Source organism: Convolutriloba macropyga, chromosome 3, assembly GCF_964194025.1.
Source record: "Convolutriloba macropyga chromosome 3, txConMacr16.3, whole genome shotgun sequence".
Lineage (NCBI taxonomy): Eukaryota > Metazoa > Xenacoelomorpha > Acoela > Convolutidae > Convolutriloba > Convolutriloba macropyga.
In genome coordinates, this window is record NC_134470.1 from 60,829,348 (window position 1) to 60,847,957 (window position 18,610).

Consider the following 18,610-nt stretch of genomic DNA (forward strand, 5'->3'; position numbering starts at 1 on the left):
TGATCTGTAGCAATCCAGTTCAAATTGATAGTTGAAAAAACTAAGATCAGCGAATAGTTACGAACTAAAATAGTTAATGCAACGGTAAGTACAGCAGAGCGGATATACAGTTACAAAAGCGAACTGCATAAACGAAGTATCCGGACAGATTTTGTAACCACTCAGAACGAACTGGGCGGTGTAAAACTTTCTTTGTGAAACACAAGGAGAGCAGCCGTTACATTCAGTTTAAAAGAGTTTAATTGTCCTAAAACATACCAAAGAAAACCTTTAGTTTTTTCGTTTTTAATTCGCGGTGGAGTCCGGTTGAAACTCATCGGTTGATCATGAGGTAGCTTCATAGGAGCCCATTTCTGTCTCATACTATACTTCTTTACCATTATACAGCGGGCGTAGAAAATTCATAGAATAACATTTAAATTTTACAGTCAGGCGCTCTCTTGTCTCTTTGCTTCATGTATTGATCTCATGATCTGAGTCACTTTTTGTGTTCTCTGAATCGCCCATCTGATTATGAAGAGTCGGGACATTTGTTTTGAGCCTTAATATGGTATCTTCTTTTTTAGTTGTGTAAAAGTTTTGAATTTCAATTGTTCTTTGCGAAAACCTGCTATGTCGTTCCTCGCGTTTTTTAAACGTTGGAATAATGGCTCAAAAATGGATACGGACTGCGACAAACACAAAAATGTGTTTGTAATTATTTTGAGCACAATTTTCATACCAGTCGAGGTAAAGAAACAGCGTAAATGCTAAATAGTCAATTTGCAAAATCAGCCTTAATCTTTGAAATTTAGCAAATAAAATTCATCATTATAACATAAAGCATTTATCATTTAACACGATTTACAATCGCTTAAACATTTTTCTTTCTGCATTTAAGCATAATCAACAAACAAAAATATAAAATGTAACAGAAACAAACTAAAATTTTATCCTTAATTGTAAAGTTCTGCTCATCAAATCAGTCTAAACTTAAACTGTGGTAACCGACAAAAGAGGATTGGTGTGCAAATTAGTTCCATGAGTCATGATTTCCTGAATTGTAATAAATGTATCCAAAATTTTGTTTTTATCTGCTGCGCCTAAAGCCGCTTTTTCAGCCATAACTTTTCGTCTTCTCAGAGTAGAGGACAGATTATCATCCAAAAATTGGTTTCTAGAATGTTCCATCATTTGCTTGCGTAGTTTTTTCTCTTGGCTTACAAGGTACTGTCTGGTTCGTTCCTCACGCGTCCAATATCGGCCCACTTTCATTTCACTCGCGGCTTCGTCATCGGTGGTCAAACAACTAGAAGCACGCTCTTTGTTTATCTTTTCAGTTCGGTCACGCAAGATTTTTGCTCTGTTCAGCTTTCGTTCATTCACTGCTGATGCATTTAGCGAGTTATTGCTTGAGTTGACTTTAGCGATATATCGAGATCCGTCAGGTCGGATTTTGACTTTCCATTCTGAGGCCAGATTCTGCTGATCTTGTTGCTCGTGCAGCTTTACTAACTGTAAATAACTTCTATATTGCTTAGCGTGAGTTGGTATAGATAGCATGCTGTCGTTTCGTCTAACTTTGCTTCGCTCAGAAAAACGCTTGCTGAATTCTTGGAAACTTCTAGAAGACTTGGTTGCAAACTCTTTGGGTTTTCGAGAATCATCTAGAACATTCTGTGCAGCAATTTTCTTTGGTGTATTTGGGGGCGCTGTGCTGTAAATGGTTGCGTAATCTCTTTCGGCCGTTACGCAGTCTCTGTTCTCGGCTTTATTCTGCTTACGTAATTTCAAAGTTGATTTTTCTCGGATGCCTTTGACGTTTTCAAAGTCGAAGTCGATTTGAGCTCGTCTTTCATCAAAACTTGGACTTAATTGTGATTGTTCAGACATGAAAGATCTTCTGTTTTTATCTTTGGACAATGGTAGGTTCTGATATTGGTTCGCCTCTCTGCGCAAAAGGTTCGGTCGAGGTAGAGGCGGTGGTGAAAGCGACCTCATCTTCTCTACTTCGTTTTCTGGTAAAATATGGTCGACGTTTTCGTACACATTTTCGTCTTCATCCGTGAACGGCAATGAGGCTTCGTCAATACTGATGTTGAACGAATCGGTCGTCATCTCATCAGAAATAACTTCAGCTTGTGATGTAGTGGGTTTTTCTATGACATTGACAGTCAACTGTGCGGGTATTGATGCAACTTGTTGAGAATTCTGCAGCGATGATTTTGTCAATTTCTTAGCTGTTCCCGAAGACACAAATGGATACTCGTTGTGCTCAGAGGAGAAAATACTTTCGGAAGTGTAGATTCCTGACTCACCAGTGAATGATCGTGTTCGGTCATGGTCGCCAGTTTCGGAGAGCGAGTCGTTTCTTGTTGAAGAATCACAGTCTAGTCCACTATCTTTGTCACCTGTTGTGGAGAGAGTGTTTTCATGTCTAGTGATTCTGTTCAGATCGTTCAGATTGCTATCAAACGAGATCTTTTTCTTGATAGTTGTGGGCGTTTTGGGTTCTTCGTAGATGTTTTCAAACCCTTCACTCCTCGATTCTTCAGTCACAGATGAGGATCCACTTGCTTCGCTCTGATTGGCTGCGATCTCGTCCAATGTCTGCTCTTCAACCTCACACAGGTCAAAGATGTTAGGCTTAGCCTGAAAGACCAATAATGAATTTGAAGATATTTTAACTTGGCGACGATCAAAATTTTCTGAGTTCGCAAAATTTTCATTCAAGATCCCAGCTTCATTCAAGCAAAAATATACCTCCAAAAGTTGTTTCACGGAACAACCCCAAACGATGACGAAAGTTTACATCTCATTCAAAAACTATCACAGTAAAAAAAAATTCGCTCACTTTAATGCAGCAATTTCTAATTTTTCAGTTATTCATTGGTAAAAAAACTCATTCTCAAAGAGATTTATTAAAAACTTACAGTGAAGAGTGGCCGAGAGATGAGTAGAGTGATTTTGAGATTATTGCTATTGTCGGTTCCGGATCCCACTTCGAACAGTTTGCCAATGTCACTCGCTTCAGAGATGTCTTTTCCGTTAATCCTCACAATCTGATCTCCAACAGACACCCGGCCATCATTTGCAGCCAGTGAATTCTCTTCGATCTGAAATCATAAGCTGGTAATAGCTACAAAAGTTGGTATTGTTGAAATTAGTATATTTTGAGCATGAGCAAGTCATTTTTAAAGGAAATTTTGCGGTCAAGTCTATGTGGCGATTGGATAATATTAAAAACAATTTGCAACAAAACGTAACATTCCACCTGATCAAATATAAAACTTCACTGTCCAAGATATGACCCAACCCAATTTTGAGTTTGATGAAGCCAAATTTTGTTAAGTTTTTGAGTAATATTGATCGATCATTTCATTTTACACTTGCAGAGTTTTAGAAAACGAAAATTGTTTGTTGGCGCTCATTTTCAAAACGAGTGCATTATTAGGACAACACGCACAGAAGAGTCACAAAACATAATGAAAATGGTATCAAGTTCTCTAAGCGCATTGTTCCACAAAAATTGTGTCAACTTAAGAAATCATGCCAAAAAAACTGACTTTCGCATCGTGTTGAGAAAAATTATCTGACCAAAATGGTTCATTTATTACAAAATGAACTCTCCTGTTGAGTAATGAACAGACAGCAGAAGTCTGAACAAATTGGTCAACAATCATTTCAACAATGGCCACCTATTATTCTCGATGAACAAAAGAAAACAAAAGACCATAACGCCATTCAACAATCATCATTACTATTCTTTTCATTCAAAACCACAAATTCATCCGGTGTCAGATATAACGCATACAAAACCATATACTGCAACCTACGCGTGTATCTATACTGAGCACACTATATATAGATATATGTGCTTAGTTCGTTTAGACGTAAAATGGAAAGTGAATTTTTACGTAAAATTGAAAGTTGGTTGGTCATCTACTCATGTGTGTGTGATCATAATCAGAAGCTATGGACAATTCATTATGCTACAGCAACACCCCGCTGCTGTTTCACAGTTTGAAACCTCACAAGTGTGTGCTGACTATATGCATGTCCATCGAAGTTGTTATTACAAAGTATCAATGCTTTGAGGTTCCCCATTGAGGCTCAGCTTTTCAGAAGGCACTCAAATTGAGATATTTTATGTTAGTCGACCTGGGTGGCGAACAATAGCCGCAGCTGCTTTATAACATTGATCGACTATACCCAGAGAGCAATAAAGTTTCCGGTTTCAGTTTCTTTTTGTTAAATGCAATATTGTCGCTTGTGAAGTTGAATCACAGGAAACACCCAAAAACAGTCATTATATGAAATATAATTGCAACAGGGGTTATAAAAATTAATAAAAGTCCAGAAGACATTTAGTTTCAAAATTCTTGCTGTTTTAAATTGTTTTCGTAAAAAAAACAAAGAAAAAAATCAGGTCATTTCGGTTCAAAAATTTATCACTGAAGAGTATCCTATGGAATGCTATATACATATACTAAAGATAATAAAGCAGATTACCCAAAAGGTTGCAAATTTATCAAAACTTCAGAATTATTTCTTTAATGTTTCCAAGCATTTTTTAAAAAAAAAGATAGCATCTTTTCAACTTTCACGTAGTCACCTGACGTAGTTTGTCTTCCGTTTATCGCGTTAAACCCTATTGATTTGAAAAAAATGAGAGTTGAAAAAATTGATCTACTACTGATATTGTTGAGACATTTTCCATAACCCATGAACTCATTGTCAATAAATTTTGATTCTTCAATCCGAAAATCTCTCGGATTCATTTAAAGCTGAACAAATTACTGAATAATCGAAATACGTTTTACGACGTCGGGTAATTAAACGGGGCGTTGACTAAAGATTATATTGACCCTTTTCCTCACCTTGCTAATAAAAATTTGGGAAAAGGTGGTTGTTGGGGCGCCTTTGCAAACTGTGATTCCCAGTTTCTCATCGGGTTGAGACTTCTGAAGAACAATTTCCTGAAACAAAAAGAGCTCGTTGCACAATTTTGAACAAATAGGCAACAGCCAAAACGTCGTAGGATTTAGGGTTTACGCTCTGTTTGAGTTGAAATATATTAATCACAAGGAAATAAAACACTGAAGCAACAGTTAAAAAATATTAAAACGTTAGATAATATTAAACAATCTTGAGATAATCCTATAGAATATAGAAATGCCATTTGCCTGAACTCTCGACATTTTTGATCTTCTGTGAGTTGTTTAGAAAAAGACAGGTTCGTTTTTAATGATCCATTAAAGTAAACAAATAATCCATAGGATAACATTTGCAGTACTCAAGCAGTTAAAGTTTGGGCTCAAGACAGTTTTCTATGTTTAATAGCTCATTAAACAATGCTCAACTGCCTGCATTCTCTTTGAAATCCTGGAAAACTTGAATCGCAATTTAATGGCTCATTTAACCCTGACAAGGTCTGGGACTTTTAGACTACACGCCTGGTAGAAGCAACAATTTACGATTTGGAACAAATGGAAACTATGCTGCTGTATCTATACACTTCTAAGAATCACTTTAAGTACTTTGTTTATCATAGTTTGGTGACAGAATATTAAAGCCCAAAATTCACGAAAAATTGGGTTTGAATTGGGTTTATTAAGTTGACCTTACTATTTGCGAACAATTTATAAAGTTTTGCGAAGAATTCTGAGACCAAATCTAACATTAATTGGTTAGTTGATAGCAAAAGTGCTTTAACTCAAGTTTGTGTTTAATTTGTCGGTTCCAGGTGCTTGCATCAAAGCTGCTCAAATTAATATCCAATTAATTAACTAGAATGGTATTCAATTGTAACTTAAAATTTAACCACTTGGCAAATTTACGCGAAGAGGCGCTCTTCATCACAAAGATGAAACGAGGGGCGCAAAAACAGCTCTTTCAGAAGTTTTACAGCTAGTTTTATGACTGCGCAGCTTCGAAATTGGGGTCAAAAGCCATTTGAATTCTGCAAAAGTAAAACAAAAGCAAACATAAATTGGTATACGGTTCATTTCACAAACGGTGCAATTAAATTTGCTGGTTGTTTTCTTTAATCAGTGTAAAAAATTTTCAAAAAGCAATGCCGACAATTTTTTTTTAGATTGAATTGCCCATCCCCAAATTAGCCTTTTAGCCTTACAACTGGTTTGTTTTCAACATATACCTATTAGGATAGGAGGCTGGGGGGGGGGGGGGGCTCAGAACTGAATAGACCGGCAATGAATATTCGAAATGTGGATATTCGAATCACCTCGTATTCGAAGTCGTAGTTATTAATCTGTAGCAGACTAGCAATGACGTCATCCGTGTCTGCATCACAAGTGTTGCTCTTGGACGAAAGAGCGTCATCGAGGCAGTACGCCGAAGGGTCGCACGAGGCCAAAGTATCGATATCAGTCATGGATCCCCAGAGCTCAGGGTCGTCAATAAATGAGGGCAGCGGAGGTAGGCCGCCATCACACCATCTGGAAAAGCAGGAAAAGATGAAATTTAATACTGATATGATTGGAACTGGTGAGAGCTCCATGATTAACTCAAAATTATCAAAACTGTCATTAAACTAAGGAATTGAATATAGCATTCGCAATATGAAAAAACTGATGGGTATAAATCAGTTGATCAAAACTTTCCATCCTAATTTAACAAATCAAATCGCAGTTGCTGTGGAACAAAAAAAACGTTTCAAGTTTTGCTTTTAATGACGTACAAGAAATTTCCAAATAGGATATTTGCGGAAATCATGGAATTGTAATCTCAGAAACAAGATACAAGCGCAATGTTTTCTGCTGTTGACTTTCAGTCAGCGAATTTTTGAACCCACTATAGAGTGCATGTCTTTTTACTTAGTACTTCCAAAAAGCCGAGGCAAATTTTATGAATACTTACTCGGAAGCTGACAAGAAGCTCAAGTAAGGATCCGTTTGACAAGCAACAGTTGAACTCTTGTGAACTTTGTAATTAGCTAGAGTTGCGTTAGGGTGACACTTCGTCCCATGTTTAGCATCTGATTCCTTATTGCCAGCCGAATCGCTCGAATCTACAAATTTTTCCGGGATCACATGACGGATAATGGTGAATTTGACTGGATCGCAGCTATTTTTGATTATTTGCACTGCCTCTTCATGAGTCACGGTGTCAAAAACTATTTCGTTCACCTAAACAAAACATGGAAAATTGTGCACTGGTTTCAATATACCTGTTTATACCACCGCTCTCGTTCCTTTAATTGCATATTATATAACCCTGAATATATATAGTAGAGCGCACATTTAACTTCCAATACTATATAGCCAAGGAAAATTTTGATCACATTCTTGTTTGAAGACAAAACATTGCTCTAACACCATATTGCAGCTTAACTGAAACATTGTGGAATGATTTAATAAAACATGAGAAACCGTCTCAACAGTTCACCCCGATTAATAAATAATTCACATTTGATAGTTATTAAGCAGCATAATTTGACACGTTATGACAGTCCTTTGACACGTGTTAGGTTTTCGCTATAGTTTGCACTGCCTACGCTGACGTTTAATTTTACGCATGATCCATTTCTCGAGATATGTTTTGTAAACATTTCATCTTGCTTTATTGAATGAGAATTTGGAGTGAATTTTGCTGGTATCTTAAGTACCGCCTATCTATTCATTGAGATACCTTGAATTGTTGACATACCCACTAATCAGTCTGAATATGGCATGTCAGTCAAAGTCATCGAATAGAGATTTTTATTTGTTGTGCTAAATTTGACCATATTAAGGGGACGCGACGTCTTAATTTATCCATCTTTCACTAACTCGCTTTATCCTTATTTCCTCTCTTCAGTAAATGCGTGCATTTCGGCACCATTGCTGAAATTTATTGAAAATGTCGTATGAACAAATTGATAAAAATTGAATAGACATTACGCAACTAGGTTTAGTCACGTTTCAGTTCTGATTTGAAAACTTAAAACGCTTGTTCAAATTTTTGATCAAGCGTAATGACGTTCTTACTGTTATTTCAACAGGGGAAAAGATTGATTTTTAGGAAAGGAATATGACATTTTAGGTGGATTTTAATTTTCCTAATTGGTGCCACTTGAGGGGAAATATTGTAGAAATAATTTAGTGAAACGCTTCTTATGAGCCATTGTTCTGTCTTTATTACCGTTTTAGTGTCATAAACGTCAGAGAAAATTCCGGAATTTATAATCAAAAGTGGAAAAATTGACATGTGAGAGCAAACTCCTGATTAAATGAGTGTTATACCTTGGTAGATAAATTTGGATTGTGCAATTATGTGAGCAGTGGAAAAATAAATGCGTATTAATAATGTGACTCATTTATAGCTCTTTAGTACCTGCCTGTCAGTGATCTATGAGTCTTTCTCTAACTGTCAATCATTAGAACTGTCAACGTCTTTAATTCATTTTATGACTCATTTCAATTCAAAATGCGCATTCATTCACAAAGTTGCAAAGCTATTCATTATCGCACTTTTCCTACTCTAATCTCAACAGATACATATAATATATCATTCTTCCATGCAGTTAGACAGATACATTCCCAATATAGCCTCAGGTTCCTAAATAGCCTAAGATATCGACAAATTTTGCGGTTGGGAATGGGAAAAACAAATGGAAAGAGACACACTCAAATGTGGGAGGTCTTTTAGTGAAATTCCAATTTCCTATCCCTCCCCTCTCATTCAAAATTACTTCCCACTACCACAATAACACAAATGGGAATAGAATATACAACACAAATCAACAATTTTCTCAATGGAAGCTCTGAGACAAAAAAAAATGTACCAAAAGAGAACAATTTACCAAAGCATTGTCTAATAGTTTTGTTATTTTACGAGTAATTTTCATTAATTTTTCGATGCATAACGAACAATGTACTCATAGCTGCTTTTTATGGTGTCGTAAAAATCCCACCCCCAAGACGAAGAAAACAAACGCTTCGCAGAAAAACAAGGAAAAGTAAGGTATTCCAGTAGCCGCTTTAAAAAAAGAACGCTGAATTGATGAACGATTTAAGAATAGATGACGCTGCGTTTTAAACGTGTTTATATTTTTCAAGCAAATAATTTTTTCTCAATGATAAAATTGTAAAAAGGGTAAAAAAGGTGGGATAGCATAGGTGTGGTTTGTTTATTTAAATCTGTTCATGGGAGTTTTTGTCCTCTTTTTATTTACATTCAGCATAAAAGCCTCATTAAAAAGCACAGCCTCCCAAAATTTTAGTGCTATTTGGTTGAGTAATTTGCACATGTTTTAAACATTGCTTAGTCAGTTTGAACATCTGTATAAAGTCTTGATCACATTTATTTCACGGTATTAAAATTCACATGCGTGAAATTTTCCGTATTTCCAAATTTTTGCTCCCATTTTTACAAACAGGAACAACAAATAGGAAATGAGAGGAAACGAATATAAACATGAATTAATTTTTGCTTGGTCAAAATTTGGCCGTGTCCATCTTAAACGTTTAATCAAAATTTTAAAAACCAATAATGTTGGCGCTTCATTTTTGGCTGATTTTTCCACTTCAGTATTTGGTAAGTCTGGGAAATATGGTTGAGTGATTTCGTGCTTTCAGGCACACACAATTATAGTTACCATCACAAAGTAAGTAAAAATTAGAAATTGCTCAGAAAGTAATCACATTACATTTAAACGTAGACATGAAAGCAACGGCTACAATAAAAGTAGGAGTTGTTCAAAGCGCAAATGAAGGCTTTTTGAAGACTTTCAGGCTGTGCAGAATTGCAATTACAGAAAAAGGGGCTTCAAACAGCGGAGTTTTGTCCTTTCACAAAAGATGCTCTTGCGGCTAACAATTGCAGCGGCAAATTGCTCATTAAGAATCAATAGAAAAGAGAAAAGCTAAAATGCTTGAGGTTGCAAGAGGTTTTGTACACACCCCTCCTATGTGATTCACTCGCTACATTCACCGCTTCAACCACTGATTACAGAGCCCCGCCTCATTTGGGTCCGCTATTAATTACAAAAATCACCAGTTCTGATTAAAACACTTTCAATTAAAATTCTTACAAGACTCTAGACCGCCTGTAACTATATGCTCGTCAAAAGATCAAAGTTTTGTCAAATGCATGATTACTAAGAAAAGTAATTCTCGAGAGAACTTTTTAAAAACCATCCAATTAGAGATCAGAGGGGGTTGTTTCGATTATGCTACGCATTTCGTCTAAGATCTTGGGAGAATTTCGTGTTGTATGGAACTAAAAATGGGTCGGGGTTATTTTAAACCAGGCCAGCAATGGGAAGGGTATCGTAAAAGACAACTTACCTTGACAATTTGGTCGTTTATTTGCAGTTGAGTAAGTGCCAAATTAGCAGCCAGTGGACTGTGCTGCGGTGAACCCTGAATGCTTTGACCGGACACTTTGGACACAAAAATTGGACACGAAAGCGAATCTTCCTGAAATTAGAACAAAAGTTTATACCCATTTATAATCTCTTGGTAGTCTGAAGACCATCTATCAATTATACAATATCGTTTATGATTACCCAAAAACCTTCAGCGAAATAATCTGGTAATCTCACAAAGCTGATATTAGGATCTAAAGTCAGAAAATTGTAGGATGTTATATGATATATCATTATGCTTCACAATATCTGTCAATACAAATGCAAATTTGTTCACGTACAAAACGGAACTGATCTTCCAAGTAAAGCAGATAGCATCTGATATAAACTTGAGCATCTTCTGGACCTGAACATGGGTATATTTCCAGCTCAATGGCACTTGCTGATGCGGGTTTAAAATCAGAACAATCTAGGACAACAATGTGTTTTTAGTCTGGTGAATTTGACTTGTGAAGTAGGTTTTGTGAAGCAGTTAGCAGAATCAACCTCGAGTTCAAACTTCCAACTTCAAACTTCAACCCCATACTTCATCATCGCAAACAGAAAATATAAAAAGCCGATAAGAATTTCTAAGAGTGAACAAATAATTTTCCAGCCCAATCAAGATGTAGAAACACTTACATTTAGTGAAATAATTTAAGTTGATTTGGATAATGAATGAGGTCTACAAAATCATTATAAACTCGAGTTGACTAAATGACATCGGTTAAAATGATAGCTTTATGAGTCAATCATTTTAGATGATGACCTGTACTAATAAGGCAAGGTGTTTATGTTTTGCGGTTAAAAGTTAAATTTGCAACAACGGGGCGTTTCCGCTGACAGATTTGATTGATAACTATGCTACTATAGCGGTTTTAAATTTTGATACGTATGAATGAAAAGGACTAATAATAATTTGATTTGTTTTGTGCATGCCCCGTGAAAAGAAACTTGATACAAGTTGAAAAGCCACATCATGATTTTCTTGACAAAAATTGGGATGCCTTAGCAGGGATCTTCTTAAGCGTTTTTTATATTGAAAATTGTCAGGAATTAAACTCAGACAACTGATTCAAAGATCTTAGAAGTTCAATAATAAACACTTCTCAGGGTCTTTTTGATCAAAAATAATCCTATTAAGATATTATCAAGATATTTTTTTTAGCTTTCGATGCACACTAACCCGATGACCTCCAGAAATGTTGAAACCAAATGATCCATTCTCGTCTCTGTGAAGAATGACCTCTAATCTCTCATCTTCCGCTTCTTCGGTGATGCATTCCGTCGACTGAAAAATGAAGATGAACAATTAAATATATGTAAAATTAAGTGGCCTGAAAATGATAAAACGTACATAGGTGCATAAGTTTCACAAACGTCTTCTTTATCAAATAACTTTGATTAAACGAAAAAAAAAACAAAATCAAACCAATTATAGTTAAAAAAACTCATTTGGGCAAAAAGATTCCGAATCAGGCAAAATTATACCTGGAAACACAAGAGCATCAATATGGACCAGTGTGGCATAAAGACAACAATTGAAAAGGTCGTCAATGAAGATTTTTTTACCTGGTCAGCTTGAACAGAACTTTGGGCAAAATACAACTGAGAGGTCAAGCTGTTAATCTTCTCCTGATACTGCACTGCTTGAACTTGACCCTCATTCTGCAATGTTGCGATTTTGCTCAACAAAGATTTCTCCCTTTTCGAGTATTTGCTGTAACGTGTCTTTAACTCTGTCTCCAATGACGTCACTCGCATTTGCAAGCCTTGAATTAATTTAGTCACGTGATCTACGCAATCATGTTGACGTTTCGGATCTGCAAAAAGCAAAGATTTCACTTTCTCCGAGTTGAGATGACTAAGGCAGTCGTGATCTGATAAATCTTGTTCAGGTTTGCTGGTTGGATAGTCATTTTGGCTCTTAGCTAACATTTTCACTCCCTCAGTGAACAACTGTTTCTCGTTTAATTTGTTAATCGGCATCACAGTTGTCGGGTTCACTGAAGTTGTCGGCAGTTGTATGTTCGTGGCACTACGTTGCTCTTTCAGAGCCGATTTTCCGGGTAAAATCCTCATCGTTTCACTCTCCCAAGAGTCCAAATACTGGTCTTGTGAAACGTCACTAAGGCTGGACAGTTTCTCTGATATATCTTCTGGTATTTTCAATCGTTGCACATCTAAGGGAAATGCCAGGCAGAATGGGCAGGTCTTTTTGGGAACAATATCCGGCAATAGACACTGGGAACAAAAGTTTTTCCCGCAACAGGGAGTGCGTAAGGGTTCTCGAAGCAATTTGCTGCACCTTAGACAAATTAATTCTGTCGACACGGTGGCACTTGAAGTAACTTTACTCCCTGACAAAAGCCCGTTCTGGTTATCACTGGAGGATGAATTCAAGTTATAACTATTATAACCAGGATTGGTTAACGATGATGATAAACTGGAGCAGGGGTCGGTGGGAAGTTGAGTAGGCGTAACAAAGCTGGGGGATAGTACGTCTTTCTGGGGGTGACTTGTGTCAGTAACTAATTTATTGACGCTTGTCAAGTCAAATTTTTCAGGGCCAGTTAGAGTTGATTCATTACTGTTGTTGACAGAATTTACAGTCCCAATCGAAGCAGGGATAAATTTTGAATGGGGGGCTGTGCTTAAATTTTCTCCACTTTTGTTCTTATCAGACCTTGCCGGGGGCAAAAAAGAACTCTGTGAGGCTGCAACAGTAGTAGTTGGGGTAATAGTAATGGGGGTGTTGAGGGTAGAAATATCGACGCGGCTTTTTGTAAAGCGTTTATTGGGCAGATCTGTTTTTTGTAACATTGTATTACTGTGGTGGCTATTACTCGCTGTATCCATTTCGAGCTTGAAAAATTGCGCTATTCCTTGGGGTGTGGGTCGACAAAAGGTGGGAGGGATTTGCCGTGTTTAGGGCCGGAAAAATTACGATTATGGGGAAATAACTAATTCAAAATATGCAAAATAGTCACTATTTTTGAGTAACCACAAAGTAATGGAGTGAGAATAAAGTATAATGTGTAATATAGCCAACAAAACAATTGTTTATCTGTCCATTTTATGGAACAAAATCAGTAAAATTGTCGCGAAAGTGGAAACTTGTTCTAATTTTGTAAGAAATTTCAGCTGAATTTTTGAAAACCTAACTGAATTCTGGTAAAAGATTTTTGCTGTTCATTTACTTTTTCAGCCGAATTCTGGTGAGGATTACTATAACAAAAGGTAGACAAAAAAGGCACACATTTTTCAAATAAAATCCTGACAATTTTTCCGTAAGAGGCGGTATATAAATCGTGAGCCTATTTTGTGATTTTTGATTGATAGATGTCCGCTATATGAGTAGAAATATTCATTAATAAAACAAATCCATTCTTGTAATTCCGCTTTGAATACTAAAATGAATGGCTTTGCAAAATTCGCTACTAAAGGTACACTCACTTCTGTAACATGCCAGGAATACTTGATCAACTCAAACTGAAAAAAATCTGTTCACAAAATCGGGGAGGAAAGATAAATAGGACGAATATGTAGCCACTATAAAAAACAAACGCCACTATAAAATAATACGTACAATTTCAAAATTGATGTACTACAATATGAGCAATGTTAAAACGTTTTAAAGTAGCTAAAACTGATTTCCCTACTATAGTAGCTGCTTCTCTCGTTTTCCACGTTTCTATAATTCAATTCATCAAATCGTATGCCTTGCTCTCCACGTAAAGCTCCGCTGAATTTACTCGAGCAATGAATAATTAAATCTACAATTCATCTACAAATGAGTTGATTTTTCGTATTAATAATTACGACTTTTACAAAGGTGAATCTTCATTAAATTAAATTTAAGCCAGCTCAATAATCAATTTTCCAATGAAGATCAAGTTTAAGATATTTAGCTTACAAACCGCTCCAGTCTTTGTTAAAACAACAAAACTTTTCAATATCGCAAACATAAACCAAAAACGTTTTCTTTTGTAATCCAGAAAACTTCAAACGATAAATTCATAAAATTACAAGATGGTAATACTAATTTTTGCAAAAGCGAGTTTTAATTTTTTCGCTGCGCAAACTTGTAAATTATCTCAATTCTGATTGGCTGAAACCAATTTCAATTTGATGTATAAAAATTCAAGCTGAAACATCACTCCTTGTAAAAACGATCTCAATCTGATATCTGATTGGCTAAAACTCGGTAAAGTTTCACATCAAAGCTAATGAAGCAGACTAAAAGACACCAAAATGATGACGTTTCTGCAAGTGCCTCGATTTGTCTAGACAAACAGTCGCGTCTAATCAATGCTGAAACCTGAAACTTTTTTTGGCGCAGGTAACTTTATCACTAAAACTTTTTGGAGGTCAGTTAAAACCACCGTGCAATCAACAATGCATAAATGTAAAAACTGAAGCTCAATTAGCGCTTGCAGTTGGATTTTATAAAAAATATTGCATTAATTATAGGCTATCGGCCAACTATTTTAAACCGAATTTCACGAAATTTGTAGGAACAAAATTGATAGGTTTTTTGAGATAACATTGGCAGCTTGGAAAGGTTTGGCTGTTAATTTGAGAAAGCGTTTCAGGCAGTTTTTTTGGATAAGAAGAACTTCCGCGGTAAAGTTGAAGAAAATAGATCTAAGATTTTGTGGCAGTTTTTGGACAATTTGTGTCAATTTTGGGCAATTTGGTGAATTGTAAACGCGCAGTCTCTCTGCCGCTAACTGTATACAAAACGGGGGAATAACAACATAAACCGTCGGTTAATTACTGCGGGCAAAAAGCGTGTTAGTGAGCATTTGTTTTCCTAAACAAAGTGAGCGAAACAGCGTGAAAATGTTGGGAAAAACCACATGCTCTGAGAGTTATAACTTCTGCTGTATTTGTATGGTTTAAACAGCAATATCCAAAATAGCCCAAGTTATAATGACCCCCCTCCCCCCTCCCGCCCGCCTTCAAATCGTACCCACCATATTTCTCAAATAAAAGCCCTTAAACTTTTAAACTCGAGAAGAGTTTGGATTTAACAATATACAATTCAAGTGTTAATGTCTAAGATTAAAACGAAAGCCTCCACAGTTAAAAGTATTTAAGTTGTTTACGTAAGTTTGAACAGAAGTTTTCAGCAACGCTGGATTTCACTTCCCAACAAACAAGAGAAGTTTGGCTTTTAATTGGAAACGACATTCCAAGACCTCAATTGAAGCGTGATCAACTTGTGATCAAACGGTGACTAGATTTATCGCTTAGGTTCAACGTTATTTTAAAACCAGTTGGAATTTTATATTTGTTTGACATATTTTAGGGATTTCCAAACTAATGACATAAATCACGCTAATTTTCCCACCAATTAAAAGCGCACTTGGGTACCGAAAGCTTGTTTTCGCTAAAAATTGTAGTGTTGTTCTTGAGGTTGATTTTGAGATACTTTACGAAGGACAACATACTGTTAGAAAACGGTTGATTTGAAACACTTTCAAAGCTTGTTGTGGGAACTTCCAAAACAAGATTGGGGTATGAAAGAACGGTTTGAAAGCAATTTGACCTGAATAAGAACAACTGCAATTAGCGTGAGAAGAGATATTGAAGTTTCCAACCAAATGATTTCAAAACATTGGAAGGGCTACTGCTTTTTATTCAAATTATGCAATAAGTTCAGCGAAAAGAAAACAAGGCAGATGATGATTTGATGAACCCAAGTTATTGATTTTCTGTATTCCAACTTATTCAACCCGGGTCGAATTTTTCCGCCCTAATTGATGTAAGAGTGGGGCTGCAATGGGAGGATTTTTTAAGGAAAAAGCAGCTCAAAACTCTTGCGTCTTTTTGGGCTGCATAAGGCTTCCAATGGGAGTAAAATAGTGTAAGAGTCAAGGGATAAAAAACCAATTAAACCCCCACTCATACATTTTTTCGACTGTCAAGCGTAGTAAAATGAAGTAAGAGTTTGGGGTAATTTCTCCATTACCCCCAAACTCTTACATAATTTTACCCTCCTTGACAGACCAAAAAGATCTAAGAGTGGAGGGTTAATTTGTTTTTTACCCCCTCACTCTTACACAAGTTTACCCCCCATTGGCAGCTCAACTCTTATTTCATTTTACCCCCTCAGCCTTACATTGTTTTACTCCATACTTGAAGACTTCCAGTCTTGAACCCACAACCTCTGTACCCTCAGCTGGTTCTCTTTAACATCCAAACCATCAAAGCTTCTCCAACTCTTGACGGAATATATATATATATATATATATATATATATATATATATATATATATATATATATATATATGAATAAAACTTGTTAGAATTGACCCCTTTCAACAAATTACCCCCTCACTATTACATCATTTTACCACCTCAGAACAAGTAACCTCCAAACTCTTACATCGTTTTACCCCCCTTGACAACCCAGCCCTGATCTCATTTTACCCCATCTGAACAAATAACCCCCAACTATTACAACACTTTACTCCCCTTGGCAGCTCAAATCTTACCTTATTTTACCTCCTCTGAACAAACTACACCCTCACGTTTACACCATTTTATCCCCTATGTCAGCTCAACTCATATATCAATTTACCCCCTCTCATCAAATTATCCCCTCACTCTTTCACCTTTCACACCCTTGGCAGCTCAAGTGTTACATCATTTCAACCCCTCTGAACAAATTACCCCCTCACTCTTACATCATTTTATCCACTTTGGCCGATCAACTCTTACACCACTTTTTGACCCCCTTGGCAGCTCAGTTTTTAATTTATTTTACCCCCTCTGAACACCTTACCCCCACTCACACAAGACTTTACCACAAAACTTTACCACCTCTTACCTCTTTTTACCCCCTCTGAACAAACTACTCCCTCAACCTTACACCATTTTACCCTCCTTGGCAGCCCAGCTCTTACCTCATTTTACTCTCTGAACAGATACTACCTCACTCTTACACCATTTTGCCCCCCGTGGCAGCTCAACTCTTAGATCATTTTACCCTCTGAACAAATACTACCTCACTCTTAAACAATTTTACCCCCCTCGGCAGCCCAACTCTTACATTACATTAACTCGTCTTAAGAAATTGCCACATCACTCTTACACATTTTGATCCCCTTTGTCACCCTTTGGTAAGTTCTAAAAAGTCCTCCCATTGCATCCCATTCCAGCCCAATCTTACATGGCAATCTTAATCAGGGGTAATTCCTCAAAACCCTCTCATTTCAGCCCACTCTTAAATTGAAATTTTAGTCAGGTGGTATTTTCCCAAAATTCCTACCATTGCAGCCCATTGCAGCCCACTCTTAGATGGCGACTTTAGTCAGGTGGTAAGTCCTCAAAATTCTTCCCATTGCAGTCCATTGCAGCCCACTCTTACATGGCAATTTTAGTCAGAGGTTAATTCCACAAAAGTCCTCCCATTACAGTCCAGTCTTACATGGCAATTTTAGTCAGGGGGTAATTACTCCCAATGCAGCCACTCTTACTTGGCAGTTTTAGTCAGGTGGTAATTCCTCAAAATTCCTTCCATTAAAGCCCATTGCAATCCATTCCTACAAGGCAACTTTATTCAGGGGGTAAATCCTCAAAATTCCTCCCTTTGCAGCCCATTGCAGCCCACTCTTACTTAACAGTTTTAGTCAGGGGGTAATTCTTCTAAAATTCCCCATTGCAGCCCATCGCAGTCCACTTTTACATGAAATTTTTTTGTCGGGGGTTTTTCCTCAAAAGTCCTCCCATTGCAGCTCATTGCAGCCAACTCTTAGATGGCAATTTTAGTCAGGGGTTAAAACCTCAAAAATTCGCCATTGCAGCCCATCGCAGCCCACTCTTACATGGCATTTTTTTGTCGGGGGTTATTTCCTCAAAAGTCCTCCCATTGCAGCCCATTGCAGCCCACTCTTACATGGCAATTTCAGTCAGGGGGGTAATTCCTCCCATTGCAGCCACTCTTACATGGCAATTTTATTCAGGGGGTAATTCCTTAAAATTTTCCAATGCAGCCCATTCTTACATGGCAATTTTAGCCGGGGGGTAAGGCCTCAAAATTTCTCCTATTGCAACCCATTGCATCCCACTCTTACATGGCAATTTTAGTCAGGGGGTAATTCCTCAAAATTCTTTCCGTTGCAGCCCATTCTTACATGGCGATTTTAGTCAGGGGGTAAGTCCTCAAAATTCCTCCCATTGCAGCCCATCTCAGCCCACTCTTACATGACATTTTTAGTCAGGGGGTTAACTCCTCAAATGTCCTCCCATTGCAACCCATTGCAGCCAACT

At 37.0% G+C, this 18,610-nt stretch overlaps 1 protein-coding gene across 1 annotated transcript; it reads right to left on the reverse strand.

The window, feature by feature from the left end:
- Positions 1 to 743: 743 nt before the first annotated feature.
- On the reverse strand, positions 744 to 15,112 carry LOC142336334 (E3 ubiquitin-protein ligase PDZRN3-like). Its single transcript, XM_075385091.1, has 8 exons — positions 11,903 to 15,112; positions 11,517 to 11,621; positions 10,272 to 10,403; positions 6,862 to 7,130; positions 6,227 to 6,440; positions 4,860 to 4,958; positions 2,913 to 3,095; positions 744 to 2,631 (listed from the first exon to the last, which is right to left on the reverse strand). Exons 1-8 carry the CDS (start codon positions 13,187 to 13,189, stop codon positions 973 to 975), a joined length of 3,948 nt encoding a protein of 1,315 aa, XP_075241206.1. The 5' UTR covers positions 13,190 to 15,112; the 3' UTR covers positions 744 to 972.
- Between the last annotated feature and the right edge of the window lie 3,498 nt (positions 15,113 to 18,610).

Excerpts from the sequence above, each read along its gene's own strand:
- LOC142336334 (XM_075385091.1), bottom strand. The coding sequence starts at position 13,189 with ATGGATACAGCGAGTAATAGCCACCACAGTAATACAATGTTACAAAAA. Across the intron at positions 10,404-11,516 it reads ACATTTCTGGAGGTCATCGG|GAAGATTCGCTTTCGTGTCC; the intron begins GTTAGTGTGCAT and ends TTCTAATTTCAG. Across the intron at positions 4,959-6,226 it reads ACTACGACTTCGAATACGAG|GAAATTGTTCTTCAGAAGTC; the intron begins GTGATTCGAATA and ends TTTTTGTTTCAG.